Raw genomic sequence first — 14,646 nt, forward strand, 5'->3', positions numbered from 1 at the left:
TCTATTTATAAGAATAAAGTAGCATTTAATTGACCAATCAGAAGCAAAGATCTCTTCATCCTGATTGGTCAATCAAATTTTAGGCGAATTTTCAAACATTTCTTTGTAAATATACCCTAATGGAAAATTTATTTTTCAATGTTGGTAGTCCTGAATCTAGAACTTTATATTTCTTGCAAGTACTTTTAGGTTAGATCAGTGTTTGTTTATTTTTTACATACATTTAGTTATATTTATATAGCTGTATTTAATAAACTCGACTGGTGCAATCATCAATTTTGATTTATGACGCTAAATATTTTTGATTTCCTTGTCCAACATTGTTCGTATATGAATAAATAATATATAATCTGATGTTACATCACACACAGTTTGTGTTATGATAATACCGGCTCCGGCTAGTCACTTCTTTATTAAAGATAATTCCAAATAAAAAATACATAATCGATTGTTTTATACATTATCAAACATTATGAGTAATAGTTTGAGGACTGCAATTTTAAAAAAGGTATTCTTTCTTTTGTAATATAAAAATGTTTATTACTATTGAGATAAATTACAGAAAAGTGAATCTCTTTTGACATCTTTAATCATCTTTCAATTGTGTTTTCTTTTTCAGATTACAAAATCTTTACAAAATGATAACAGTATAAACATGCCTGATATCGCATCTTACTTGCATTTTAAAACACAGAAAACAAATGGAGTCTATTCTTTTTTACTTCCATTAAAAACTAGACAATATAATATGCAAGATAAGGCACAGAATATCATAGATAATGATCCAAGTAGTATTTTTAATGTCGGTATAGAAAACAATGCAATTTCTTTCAATCTTACCAGAGAGAAATGCATTAAGGAAATTTTGGAGCATAACTGTTCCACAGTATCGGCTCCATCTTTTGTCAATAATAAGAAAAATGTAATAGTGGAGTTCAGTTCACCTAATATTGCAAAACCCTTTCACCTAGGACATCTAAGATCCACAATAGTAGGAAATTACATCGCTAATATCAACAACTTTGTAGAAAATAACGTCAAGAGAATAAATTACTTGGGTGACTGGGGCACGCAATACGGTCTAGTTCAATTGGGAGTTGAAATGGCAGATATTAGCGAGGACGAGATGAAAAGGAATCCTATAAAGGCCTTATATAAGGCGTACATTACCGCCAATAAGTTGGCTGAAACCGATCCCTCTATATTAGATCGTTCGAGAGAAATATTCAACAACTTGGAAACTAGCACAGAAGTCACGTGTGAACAATGGAAAACGTTTAAGCAGTACACTATCGAAGAATTGAAGAGGACTTATGGTAGAATTGGTATTACGTTCGACGAGTATCATTGGGAATCTATGTACAATGCCAAGAATATAGAGAAAATAATTACGTTAATGGAGAAAATGCAATTATTAATAATGGACGAACAAAATAGAAAAGTTGTAAATCTAGATAATGATAAAATCGTTCCTTTAATCAAAAGCGACGGTTCTACTTTGTACATAGCTAGAGATATCGCCGCAGCTATCGACAGATTTGAAAAATATAATTTTGACTGTATGTATTACGTAGTGGATAATACTCAAGCTGAACATTTCTCAAATCTGTTGGAGATATTAAGACGAATGAAAATGCCGTGGGTTGATAGATTGAAGCATGTAAATTTCGGTCGATTACATGGTATGCGTACGAGAAAGGGAAACACAATGTTTCTGGAAGATATCTTGAATACCACTAGAGATATCATGAAGCAGAAACAATTGGACTCACATAGTATGTATAAATATAAATGTTAAATTTTTATTTAAAAAAAATTAAGATTTAAAATATAAGATAAAAATAAAATATAATATAATATAATTAAAATATAATATCTAATATTGATCTAATTATCTTGCAATATCTTTTTCAGCTACCAAAGTTCATCTAGATTCGGGAGATAATAGCTCGGATATATTAGGCATTTCCGCGATGATAATTAACGATTTGAAGAAAAGACGACAACGAGATTACACATTCGATTTAAATGCAGCATTTGATGTAAGTTTCTTATCATTATGTGTGTGCGCACAATTATCTAATTTTACATTCAATGATCTGATTTCTTAATTTCTCTTTGCAAGGTCAGTTGAAAGGGGACACTGGTGTGAAGCTGCAATACACTCACTGTCGACTCGTTAGCTTGAAGCGCAATTGCGGTGCTGTCTTACCTTCTGAATGCGACCCGAGCCTTTTACGAGAAGAAGTTGTCGATGACTTAATCATGTCAATTGCCAAATTCGAAGAGATAGTACTCAAGTCGTACGTAGAAATGGAACCCTGCATATTAACGGGGTATCTTTTTCACCTAATGTAAGTACATATTCTACGCATCAAACGTTTACCATAATTATCTACTTGTGCGATGTATAGTTTTTTTTTTTTACATAGCCATGCAATTAACAAGGCTTTCAAAGAGTTGAGAATAAAAAATGAATCGCCTGACGTTGCTGGTCAAAGACTGCTGTTATTTCACGTTGCCAGAAATGTTCTCGCACAAGGTATGAAATTGCTTGGTCTAATGCCTCTGGAGGAAATGTAACACAGCAAAGAAATGGTGAGTCGCAACACTGTGTATCGTTTCTAATCTCGCTGTAGTAATTATATATTGTAAAATATACGTGTGGGATAACTTAATTTTTTAAAAATAAACAGTAATATTTTCTTTGAGTAATATTTTTATGTAATATTTTTTTGCAATAAAATAGCACTGTTTATATATATATGATTTTATTATACGTAACATAATGAAAATTACACCATATTAGAATAAGTAGATTAACGTTTCTTCCAAGTGAATTTTCTCCTAGCACCCTCTTGACCCCACTTCTTCCTCTCGCGTCTTCTCCAATCTTTCGTTAAAAGTCCAGCTGTTTGAAAATAAATAATGATATAATTTTTTATTATTTAATATATATATTTAATTCATAATATAATAGTTTCAAGACAAAATATTAAACAAATATATAGTTATCTTATTAAAAAATTATATTTGCACGTGATTTCTCGTATCGATTGCTTCTTACCAACTCGCATTTTTTCGATCAATGATCTGTCTATGAAGCTGCGTAAAGCCCATGCGATCCCCCACCGTATAGCACCACATTGACCAGTAGGTCCTCCATGCTCAACTCTGGCCTCGATGTCCACCTTATCGGTCATGTTTGTAAAAATTAATGGAAATATAATCTGTAACAGATAAAATGTAAGAAACATTAAAGAAAATTCATCTAAAGTATAGGTATAAGTCAAGAGATCTCTTCGAATTTCGATCAGGTGTAATTGTCAGTCGCAGAAAGAGATGTAGCTACAATGGAGAAAAGTAAACTTGGAGAATAAAAATATTGAATATTAAATAACGATAGAAATGCAGAAATAATTCTATTCGATAAAAGATCAATTATGACATTAGCCGATTATAGAGCGTCGAATCATACCGATATCGAACCATCTGATTTACGACGAGGTTGTATATTGTTCCTTCGCCAACGTTGTTACGACAGTTTCCAACATTTTGTTCATTTCTAATAATTGCGCTCTCAACAATTTTACAGCATCTTCGTTCACTTTCATCATAGCGATCAGTTTCTCGATCGTCGTTTGTAGGGCGGTATCGGGGACCTCCTCGTTCTCTCCTCGTTGCTTCAACCAGTCAGCGTGATCGTTCAGATTGACGTCGTCATTCGCGAAGGTGACGTTCTTCTGCGCTATCTCGTAAGCGGCCTTCATTATATCCTTGGGCAATCGCTTCTCGAGCGGATTAAGTGGCTTCACCACGAGCACGCGTTTCCTATTTTCAATACCGATCTTATGATCCGACATCCACTTGCGGAAAGCGTAAGGGATTGTAGTGTTGTGCAGAATCATCTCCGTGAAGAGGATCATCTTCGTCTGCCTCACCAGTTTTGTGAGTCCGGCGTGATTTCTCAGACCCTGTATATCGTGCACAGCGATACCGACTAGTAGATTCATCAGAATCACCGTGACGAACACTATGAACAGAATGAAGAGGATCTGCGAGCAAACCGATAAAGGATTATAGATGACGAAGGAGCCGCCTGTCGTCGAATTACTATCCGCCTGATTGATGAACCCCTCAAAGTCCAGCTCGCCGGCCATCATGGCCAGGACCTTGATCAGACCGGTGAAGGGATTACCAAAGGCGGGCTCGCCCGCGAATATCACGCAGAAGCTGATGGTGAAGCCAATCAGCAGGCCGGAATACGCCAACAGCAGCTTGGCGAACTCGAACTGGATGTGCGTGAACATGGCGACGTAGGTGCCGAAGGCTGGTAATTGGCCCACTATCAGCATCAAGTTGGTCCAGGCGCAAAGTATAGCGAACGCGCCGACGTAATTCTGCCAATCGTAAGTACGTCCGGTGTAAATGAAGGACGTGACGAAGACGCTTACGATCATCACGCCGTCCAGGACGTTGTCGATGTTGGAGAAGTATTGCAACGCCGACTTGAAGACCATGAAGCCGAATATCTTCCTTGGTATGGTGATGCACGTCAACACTAGAGCGAAATACCACTGGATCTCGATGAACGGTCTGCGAAAGAGGAAGTCGGCCGCTCGTTTGCTGCCGCATATCTTCGAGCTGTCGGCGGCAGCCTCCTCGTTATAATTGTAACACTTGTACGCTAAAGCCGTGAGCACGTAAGTAGTCATGCATATCACCGCCATGGCGTATAGAAGTATCCTCAGTAGATAGAGCTTGCGTATCTTTTCCCATTTGAGGTGTAGAAAGGCCATGACCAACGGATGCGACAGGAGATCCTTCCGGTGCTCCTGCACGAAGGTGTTGATTAAGCTGGTCTCGCATTGACTGTTGCTGGGAAAGAGAATGTCAAAGTGCAGCCGCATTTCGAACTCGCGGTTGTGCGATACCGGCCGGCTCAGTCTGATCGAGGCGTCCAGTCGCTGTCGGAACACGTGCAAGGATTCGGGGATCTTCTTCAACACCACGTTCAGCGCTGACAGTCCGGTACAGGTAGTCGCGCTGACGTCTGCCCCCGCCCAGATGAGCGCGTCGACGCACCGCGACTGCTCGTTCAACGCAGCAATATGAAGAGGCGTGAAGCCAGTCCGGTCAGCCGCGTTCACATGAGCGCCGCGCTTCAGCAGCAGCTGCACCAGCTCGGCGGACGAGTCTGTGCTCATCACGGCGAAGTGCAGCGGCGTCCTGTGCTTCCTGTCCACGGCGTTGACGCCGGTAATCGACAGCAGCTCGACGCAGGGTATCGACTGGACGAAACAGGCCACGTGCAACGGCGTCTGACCCAGGTGATTCTTCTCGACGACGCTGGCACCGCGCTCGAGGAGCAGTCGCACCGTCTCCACCGCCTTCGCGCGCACCGCGCTGTGCAGAACCGGTTCGACCACCTCCTGACAGATGTAATTGAGCTTGGCGCCGTTATTTAGCAACGTAGCCGCGACTCGCCAGCTGTTGCCGAGCGCCGCGAAGTGAAGAGGCGTGTAACGAGTGATGCGACTCTCGTAGTTGACGTCGGCGCCTCGCCCTATCAGGTACTCCACGCAGTCGACTCGGTTGCCCAGCGACGCCGCCAGGATGGCGTTCACGTCGGTACGCGACTCCACATAATCGTAACGCGCACCAGCGTTCTCCAGCTCCGGCAGAAGATGTAGTAGACCGCGATAGGCTGCCCAGACGTAAGCGACATTCCGTAATCTCTCGCTCTTGCACGCGTCCTCCGGCAGCGCGCGGCTCTTCTCCATGTTGAGCAACAGCTTCGTCTCTGCCAGGTCGACGATGGACCAGATCGCCGATCGCAGTTTCGTGCCGTTCACATAATGATTCTTGCAACATTCCAGGTTGTCGAAGAAGAGGGACTCGTCCACTGGGGGCGGCACGCCGGCATCGATCTCAATCCGCTCGCTATCTTCTGATGCCGCGATCATGTCATCGATGATGGTGATCTTTCGCGACGGACAATCGTCATCCTTCGCCGCGTAGGCGCTTCTCAAGGATCTGTAGGTAGAGGCCAGTCTCGCGGAAAGCGAATCATCCTTGGGACGACCCAGGTTGAAGCTGGAGTAGAGACGTTGCCTATCCTGGTCGAGAATAATCGGTAGGGACAAAGTGTCCGTCTTCGTGTTTTTCACTTCTTCCCGCTTATTCTCGTGCATCCTGCCAAGAATCGAGATTTATTTATCAATTAAGGATGATAATTTTGCCTTCTTCTCTATTTCTTCGAGTCAAATTTGAGGATATTTTTTTAATCCGATCTTGTTCGACTCATTTGCGATCTAGTGACTTGATCGTTGTTATTTGTACAATCGTTTTTTCTCTGTTATCTCAGTTATTTCTGCATTCTCATGCTCAAGATCTTATCTCGTTCGAACCATTTGTGATTATAATAATCCTGTCATCCACGTGTCCTTCTCAGAGTTATTTCAATTACACCGGATATGTTATTGTGTACAATGTGTTTAGTTTCCGACGTAAGCGTCCGCAATTGACTAGCACCAAGTAATTCTCGATGATTCGCTGCTAATGACATTCCAATTATTTATTCCTCCGAGCTGCACCGATTTAATCACTTAATAATTTGCATTTATCTGAACTTAATGACATCTCGCGGCTAAAGTTTTTTTAGGTTCTTATTGCCGATATATTTTATATTCTCTGACGCAAGAATAAACGGAATAATCTATCGCATTCGCACACACGTTGAATTTTGTATACATTTAATCTTCTCTCTCGATTTGCATTAACAATATATCGTTCCTAGTTTATCACTGAAGGTCCAACAGAAATATCGATGCTAATTTTGTATATATAAATATACGCGTTAAAATATATATATTCACTGTGTCTTAATAAGTCAAGATTTTAAATGATAAAAAGAGGCCAATAATGTTTTTCACCAACATGACTTCTCTTCTCTCACCATCGACGACTTTGTATAGTCTTCATTATATGATCTTCCTGCCTTAGGAGTCCCGTATTTATAAGAGCCCAAGAACTGACCAAGAAGGACCTATTTGAAATGCGAAGACGGACGTCGAGAAGGATTTCCTAACGTGAAGAAGGAGGCACATTTCCTAACGCAAAGAAGATAACGTTAGCTGGAGATGTCTGTCATTGCTGAGGCGATCTTTATCGACGATTTACGGAGGACTTGACTACTTCGTACGATCGCATTACACGTACTGCACGATGTACCTACTCTGCATACATCTCTTGCCCGATCAGCCGATTGCACGGGAGAAGAAGAATTCGCGAGCAGGGAGGTAGAAGCGCGACGGACAAAATATATAAATATAAAGACGGAGATGTAGGTCGATATCGAGATCTACTTCTCTCGTGCATACAGTAAACCGTCCTTCTGCTGAATTAATCCGGATTAATCTGGACGATGTTGGAAGAGGTACTCGCTTTTATTCTAGGACAGATTGATTTGTTATCATTTATATTTGCTATCGTTGAGAAAGTATTGTTATATAGATGTAGATATTTGTTCTTAATCACCGTGTTTCTCTTGCTGAAAATCAATGAGGATGAAGGCTAAATGCATAAGAGATAAGAAGACGCATATAAAAGTATTTATACTGCATAAATTGAGTCCTCTAAGCGCATTAATCTTTATAGCAAACTTTAATAATTTTAAATAGCGGGTTTATTTTTTATATTTTAAAAAATTCGCCAGAGATTTTTTTTGCAACTTCTCGAACTACGTGAATCTCTAGTCGAACGACTTTCACTGCGTGAATCGCGAATATAATATCACGACTCGTTTGCGTAATTTTTAAATTTTGTATTCGTTTTCGGTATATTTGCAAAATCTCCGCCAAGATATTCTGATGTTCTCGAGTTGCCTAAAAATTTGAAATTGATGCACGAAATCGCTGGACATGAAATATGTATATATTTCGCGTTAGTACTTGTTTAATAAAAAAAATAGCGAATCGAATTCGAGACACGAAATAGTTTTACGTCGCGGTGATTTTATTTAGGAGCCGACAAGAGAAGAGATTCCTTCGGGGTCTCACGACGCAATGGAACGTGAAATAAATTTTTTATAAAACTTTTTTTCCCAACCGCGGAGGCCACTTCGGAGAATTAAGATATGTATCAAATCATCTGCGTGACGATGTAAATCCGACAGATATGCGCATAGAAAATAGCGTTTGTTCAAAGTACAAAGTTCAACAGTTCTTAAACTTTAGTCTACTAAGTTCTCCTTCTCCAAGAAATGAATCTATAATTCAACGTCCTCGTTTTATCTCGTTGCCGGGTTTCCTATTTTGAAAGTTGAGATCATATGAGAGAATTTATGCACAAAGGAACCGGTTTTTGATTGTCGACCTACGCATACCGTTAACATTGTATGTGCATGTATATGTATTCTTCGAATCTGATTGAAAATATTAAAATAAAGCTTGATTAGCGCGAGATTTAAGTTTTCTACTAAATTCAATTTGTATATAAATTTTACTCGTGCATTTAACAATAATTCTTGATCAATAAAATACGCAACAATAGTTCGTATATAACTATTTATTTAGATTTAAAATTTAATGTAGTTTTACAAAAACTTATAATAATGATAAAAAAAAGAGAGAATTAATATTGAAATATGTTATAATAAAGAGCAAAAGGCGTAAAGCCACGAAAATTAAATTATACCGGTCTTAAAATAATACGCTGAGCCGGTTAATTATATACTAGATATATTGACTTTAAAAATAAGGAAATTTTTCTGACGAACCGCACATCTTATAAAAACCTGCACAACTGTGAAAGAATGTTTAGAATAACGTATAGATCGTCCTGTTTTCTCTAAGGTCCCATCAATATACGCATATTAGTATCCGCGTCACGAAACCAATGTTACTTTGGTGATTAGGAATACAAAGTACATGCATACTAAATATTCGAAAATACATGTATTTTAGAGGATTGGAATAGTAGCGTTTTTTCTCTCATAATAGAATATCTCTTTTATAATCATTACGTAAAAGACAGACTAATTTATTTGCATTTATTATGCAAATTATAGTATTTTTTTTCAATATAAGATTCATGTATAAAAATGGACGGAATTAATACGACTGATTATTGGACATCCGATCATATTTGTATCACGGAAATAAAGCAAAAAGATTTAACAAGCTTTCTGAAAAATATGTAAGAAATAGAAGCGACTCTGCGCTATTTTAATTATTTGTTCCAAATTGTCGACTTGGAGCGGAATATTCAAGTATTTCAACGAATATAAAGTTCTCTAGCGTCTCGACAATTTCATTTATTCGCACCCTGCGCTTTCACGAACTCTCGCAGCAGAGTATGATTCTTCTCGCAAAGTTCTCTGAGCTGCGCGATATCGTCCCTGAATTTGTTGCAATCCTGTATCAGCATATCCTCGTCGCGACGACGGCTCGCGTCACCGTCGAGACACGCTTTCACGTAGTAACTCTTCTTGCGAGCCACGACGAAGTTGTTCTGCCCGTTTCCCTCCTTGGCGATCCTGTAGCAGGCCAGGAGGACGTCGCGCGGCAGCCTCTTCTCTCTGGGGTTCAACGGACGAACTGTCAGAACAGCGCGCAAAGGTGACGGTAGGAGCAACGTGCACCGCAGGAGCTTGGCGAAGCGCTTCGACGGCGTGAATCCGAAAAAGATCGCCAGCTCCACGTCATAGATGAGTTTCGTCTGACGGACGAGTTTCGCGAGACCGGCCGTCTTCTGCAGGCCCTTGATGTCGTGCACGGCTATACCGATCAGCAGATTCATCATCACGATCGTCACGAACAGGAGGAACAGTAGGAAGAAGAGCTCGACCGTGATCTGCAGGAGGATACCGGAGGCCGAACGGTTGTCTTTGAATTGATCGTAGTGTTTTTCGGTCGCGAAGAAGAGGTCCTCGAAGTTTAGCTCGCCGGTCATCATCACGAGAATTTTGACGAGACCGAGGTGCGGGCTGATGAACGAATTGGTACGCGGAAATATTACGCAGAAGCTCGCCGTGAAGCCTATCAGCAGGCAAGCGTAGGCCAGAAGTAGCTTGAACACCTCCACTAGTACGCTGGTGAACATGGCGACGTAGGCACCGAATACAGGTAGCTGGCCGATCATCAGCATCAGGTTGCTCCAGCCGCAGAGCACGGCGAAGGCGCCTAGATAACGCTGCCACTCTACATTTCCGTACATGTACGAAGTGGCGAACACGCTGAATATTACGAACCACTCGATCAGATTTTCGATCTGGAAGAACTGTCTGACGGAACGATAACTGGGAATGACGCTCACTTTACGGAAGGCCTCCAGTAAGCTGAGTATCACCAGCACCCACCACGTACCCTGAAGTAGCTTTGTGTATTTGAAAAGACGAGCGTACAAGGAACTCTCCCAGCACAACGTTATATTATTTTTGTTATTTATTTCAATCACGGTTTTGTTCGTTATTTTAGATTCGCTGTAACAATTGTGCGCCAGAACGGTTATCGCCCAGCTCGTGAATATCATCACGTATATCAGATAGAAGAGCAATCGGGCGGCGTAATACTTTCGGATCTTATGCCATTTGAGATGGAGAAAGGATTGGCACAACGGATGCTCCAGAATTTCCTTGTAGCCCTCCTTCACGAAGGTGTTGAGGTAATCGATCTCGGGCAGGCGACTCTGTCGGTTTCGTCGGTGCTGCAACAGCGGATGAAAGTCTAGTTGCAGCTCGAGCTCGCCCGCGAATCCCTGTCGGTTCAAGGTGAGAGACGAGTCTAGTCTACGCTCGAACACGTCCAGGGAAGTCGGGGTCTTACGTAGAACGATGGACAGGGCGCTGTTACCCCCGATGGTCCTCGCACTGAGATCCGCCTCGTGTTTTATTAGTACGTTAACGCATCGCGACAGCTCGTTGGACGCGGCGATGTGTAGCGGCGTGTAACCGTATCTGTCGGCCTTGTTCACGTTCGCTCGCCACTTCAGCAGGAGCTCGGTGATCTCGTCGGTCATCAGGGACTTGCCCAGGGCCAGATGCAGCGGCGTCCGACCCTCGTCGTCTTCCGCGTTGGGAAGCGCGTGACCCTTCAGCAGTATCTCCACGCATTCCAGGGAATGCGAGCGAGCGGCCAGGTGCAGAGCCGTGTATCCTCGATGATTCTTCAGCTGAAGGTCGGCCTTCGCCTCGATCAGCAGAGTCAGATTGTCCACGCAGCCGGCTTCTGCGGCCAGGTGCAGAGCGGTATTCTTCTTAGCAGTAAGCAGGTCTACCTGGCAGCCGGCCTTGAGTAGCACGTCCAGGCAAGTCGGGTCGCCGCGATCAGCCGCGTGATGGATAGCAGCATATCCGTCCTGATCCAGGCGATTCAGTTCCTTGCTGTTAGGAGCTAACAAAGACAGCACGCGTAGAGCGTTGGTGCGTGCTGCCGCGTGCAGCACCGTTTCTTCGGTATCGTTCAATGATTCCGGACTGATGTCATGCTGTACAAAGTACTGGGCAACGTCGAACGCGTCCCCGAAGGCAGCGTAATGAAACGGCGTGTGCTTCGTACTGGTGTCGACCTTCGCGCCCTGTTCCATCAGATACTTGACGCCATCCAGACAGTTTCGAAACGCGCACAGGTGCAACGGGGTGAGACCGTGCTCGGGCTCGACGTAGTTGACGTTGGCACCGTTCTGGCACAGATGACGAATGATATCGGCGCGACCCATGAAACTCGCCTGCATCAGCAGAACGTTGATGTCGCTCGAGTTGGGGGCCGGCAGGACCGACTCGGCCAGGGTGGTCTCGTTCGTCGCGCTTAACTCCAGGTTCTCCCAGAGCTGTGACTTGCAGGCCACGCGTCTCCTGTGCTCCGTCAGGACGTTGCCGAGGAAGTCCTCGTTGATGCGCAGGGAGGTGCGATTGATCTCCTCGGCACAGGCGCGTTCGCTGATGACGAAGAAGTCTTCCATATGAGCCGCGGAAGTTATCGGGCTGTCGAAGGACGAAGGGATCGGGCACTCATACTGAGGACGACCACCTTCGAGCTCGCAGTCTTGCTTGGACGAGGCGCGTCTGTTCTTCAACCGAGTCAGGAACAAGGAAGCCGCACTCGTGCGCTTTAATAAAACCGAGTTGGTTGTTTTCAGTGATCCATGTTCTTCGTTGTTTTCCTCTGTCTCTTTCGCCGAGAAGGATACGAATCTGTTGCTGAAATTATCCGCCATCTTCGCCTGTCGCCGTTTTACATTCAATTACCTATAAATGTGATACATCTATTTTGACAAATTAATTGACAAAAAGTAATCTCGACTAAAGAATTAAATTCTGATAAATTGAATCAATCCCCGCCCTCCCTTTCACGATCTCGTGTCTATATAATTATTTAAAAAATTGTATGTAAATTTCAAAATGTCGTAAAATGTCAGAAAGCACGTGGAGAATATTTGTAAATAATTTTGCAAATTTATTGCGATATATAAAACGAGAAATATATAAGACATTTAAAATGTAATAAAATTATATGAAAATATTCGAAAAAAAAGTATTTTCCAAAAAAGCGAAAGTTTAATAATATAATACTCAGCAACATACTCTTTTAAAATTATAGATAAAAAATGCAATTGTTACAAAATTTGTTAAATAATTAAGAGAAGCAATCTGTAATTTGTTTTTCGAGCTAGTGAGATTTATATCTTTAAAAAAATTAATTAAACCGATAATGTATTTTGGTACAATAATGATATATCATGCATATACACTACAAAGGTAAGAAAAAAATACAGAAAGTTTACAGATTTGATAAGAAATAATAAATTACGTTTCGCAGCATTACTCATTTATGCAAAAAAATATAAAAATATAATAATAATAAACATAAAAATTTATAAAAATTAATAAAAATTTCTAAATAAAAATAAAATATTGAAAAGCTAAATAGAAATAAAAAATAAATAAATTTCCAAATAAGATAAATTTTAAATATACGCGAAAGTAAAGATGGAAACTTCAATTACACGGAGGTAAACATTACGAAATGCCCTTTGTGTATCAGTCAGTCTTTCGTGAATCGAGTAAATAATAAACTTTCCCTCAGATAATGATATATCTCAGATTTAATTTCACAGCTCGGTTATCATGAATATATCTTGGATAACTGGCTTAGATGATGCAGATCATTCCAGAAAGTTTACCTTGCACACATCTACGACACAAGACAAAACTCGACGCCAGGAGTTGAGGGTCGTCTCGATCGCATCACCTCGTTCTATCGCTAGACCGATTAACACTGAGAGCGAGAGAGCGTATAAAGATAGACTTCTGGCTCCATCGTGTACCGGTTATACTGGCTTGGGTGCTATATGAATTCGATAAAACCGACCGGCTATCGCAGATACGCAGAGAAGGTCATCTTCCTCTTCAAGGACGTCGCATATTTTTCGCGCTTCGCATTTTTAGCCATACGCATCATAGAGGAAGAGGAATAAGAAAATAGATTCTCTTCCGATGTTTTCTTCTTATCGTGTCGATGTTCTTCTTCAAATTCTTCATGATGTATCCGGTCCGAGAGGTAGATAATAAATCTTTTCTCTCTTATCGGTGTTAATTAAATTCATCGTAACTTTTAGCACTCTGCGCTGTATTGTAGATTTTTGCTCTTAAGGATCTCTTGAAGTTCAATGTAAGCGCATTGTTGCAAAAAGATGTACAAATATTTAGATATATTCATCTTCAGCAGTTAACAGAAGAGTAAAAGTTTCCCTGTTCTAATTAAAATTTAAATGCATCGCAAAAACAATACGATACATTTAGGATCTAAAAAGACAGTGGCATTTTGAAAACTTTGAAAGTCAGGAGAAACGTGTCATTGAGAGCGAAAGTTGAAATATGATTATATTAAAATTTATATTAAAATATTGATAATCATATAATAAATAAAATTAATATAATATATATATATATATTAATATAATAATTAATATATTAATATAAAATTAATATATTAATATAAAATTAATATATTAATATAAAATAAATAAATTTTTAAATTAAATAAGAGCCAAAAGAAATCGAAAAGTTTTTATAAGCAGGAAGAATTCGGTTGTTTCTTCATGAAACAAACTCTTAAAAGGCATTTTAATCAAATGTTTCAAGTTCAATAAACTTGATCGATTTGAGATATGTTTAAGCGATTTCTCTGAATGTCTAAAGTAGCATTTATAATATTCTTTTTTGCATAATTCTACTTTGAGGTGCTAGTTTGATAATTAACATAATTATCTAATCACTATATGGCGTAATAGACATAACTTCTTTTTATTTATGTAGAAAATTTTAGCATCTCTATTTAACTTCGAGATTATTTGAATATGAATTTTGACTAAGATTGATCTTTTTAATTCAGTCTTTTGACTTTCGACTATGATAATTTCGTTCTGCGTTTTCAAGATAAGTATAATAAAAAATGTGAAAAGTAATCGTTTTATCATTAAAATAATTAAAAAGACAAATATTTACAAATATCAGAGATATCTTGGTAAAAGCAATCTTGAGATCGATATTAATGTCATTTAAGATTATTCTACATTTAACTAAGAAACAGATTTAAGTAAAAAATTTAATTGTTTGTCTATTTTATAGATGCTATATTACTTATA

The 14,646-nt window shown here is 40.1% G+C and overlaps 2 protein-coding genes across 4 annotated transcripts; one reads left to right on the forward strand and one right to left on the reverse strand.

The window, feature by feature from the left end:
• Nucleotides 1-185: 185 nt before the first annotated feature.
• Argrs-m (arginyl-tRNA synthetase, mitochondrial) lies at nucleotides 186-9,196 on the forward strand. 3 transcript variants are annotated; one of them, XM_083038635.1, is made up of 6 exons: nucleotides 186-508; nucleotides 620-1,775; nucleotides 1,915-2,042; nucleotides 2,131-2,354; nucleotides 2,433-2,598; nucleotides 7,006-9,196. In XM_083038635.1, exons 1-5 carry the CDS (start codon nucleotides 473-475, stop codon nucleotides 2,581-2,583), a joined length of 1,695 nt encoding a protein of 564 aa, XP_082894761.1. In that variant the 5' UTR covers nucleotides 186-472; the 3' UTR covers nucleotides 2,584-2,598; nucleotides 7,006-9,196. The 3 variants fall into 3 exon arrangements, with proteins under 3 accessions (XP_082894761.1, XP_082894757.1, XP_082894751.1); XM_083038631.1 differs by lacking the exon at nucleotides 7,006-9,196 and adding an exon at nucleotides 5,880-6,012; XM_083038625.1 differs by lacking the exon at nucleotides 7,006-9,196 and having other exon boundaries at nucleotides 2,433-2,760.
• On the reverse strand, nucleotides 3,092-13,921 carry LOC145945308 (uncharacterized). Its single transcript, XM_083054261.1, has 4 exons — nucleotides 13,183-13,921; nucleotides 9,327-12,247; nucleotides 3,479-6,214; nucleotides 3,092-3,230 (listed from the first exon to the last, which is right to left on the reverse strand). Exons 2-3 carry the CDS (start codon nucleotides 12,214-12,216, stop codon nucleotides 3,498-3,500), a joined length of 5,607 nt encoding a protein of 1,868 aa, XP_082910387.1. The 5' UTR covers nucleotides 12,217-12,247; nucleotides 13,183-13,921; the 3' UTR covers nucleotides 3,092-3,230; nucleotides 3,479-3,497.
• Nucleotides 13,922-14,646: the final 725 nt, after the last annotated feature.

The sequence above is a fragment of the Prenolepis imparis genome, unplaced genomic scaffold (genome assembly GCF_030444845.1).
Source record: "Prenolepis imparis isolate NDT839.2.m4 unplaced genomic scaffold, iyPreImpa1.0 SCAF_1, whole genome shotgun sequence".
NCBI classification, from domain to species: domain Eukaryota; kingdom Metazoa; phylum Arthropoda; class Insecta; order Hymenoptera; family Formicidae; genus Prenolepis; species Prenolepis imparis.

Bases quoted from the DNA above. Each gene is read 5' to 3' on its own strand.
- LOC145945308 (XM_083054261.1), bottom strand. From the start codon at position 12,216: ATGGCGGATAATTTCAGCAACAGATTCGTATCCTTCTCGGCGAAAGAG. The intron at 6,215-9,326 runs GTGCGAATAAAT...TAATTGATAAAT, and splicing joins AGAGTTCGTGAAAGCGCAGG to AAATCTCGATTCTTGGCAGG.
- Argrs-m (XM_083038635.1), top strand. From the start codon at position 473: ATGAGTAATAGTTTGAGGACTGCAATTTTAAAAAAG. The intron at 1,776-1,914 runs GTATGTATAAAT...TATCTTTTTCAG, and splicing joins GAAACAATTGGACTCACATA to CTACCAAAGTTCATCTAGAT. The intron at 2,043-2,130 runs GTAAGTTTCTTA...TTGCAAGGTCAG, and splicing joins ATTTAAATGCAGCATTTGAT to TTGAAAGGGGACACTGGTGT.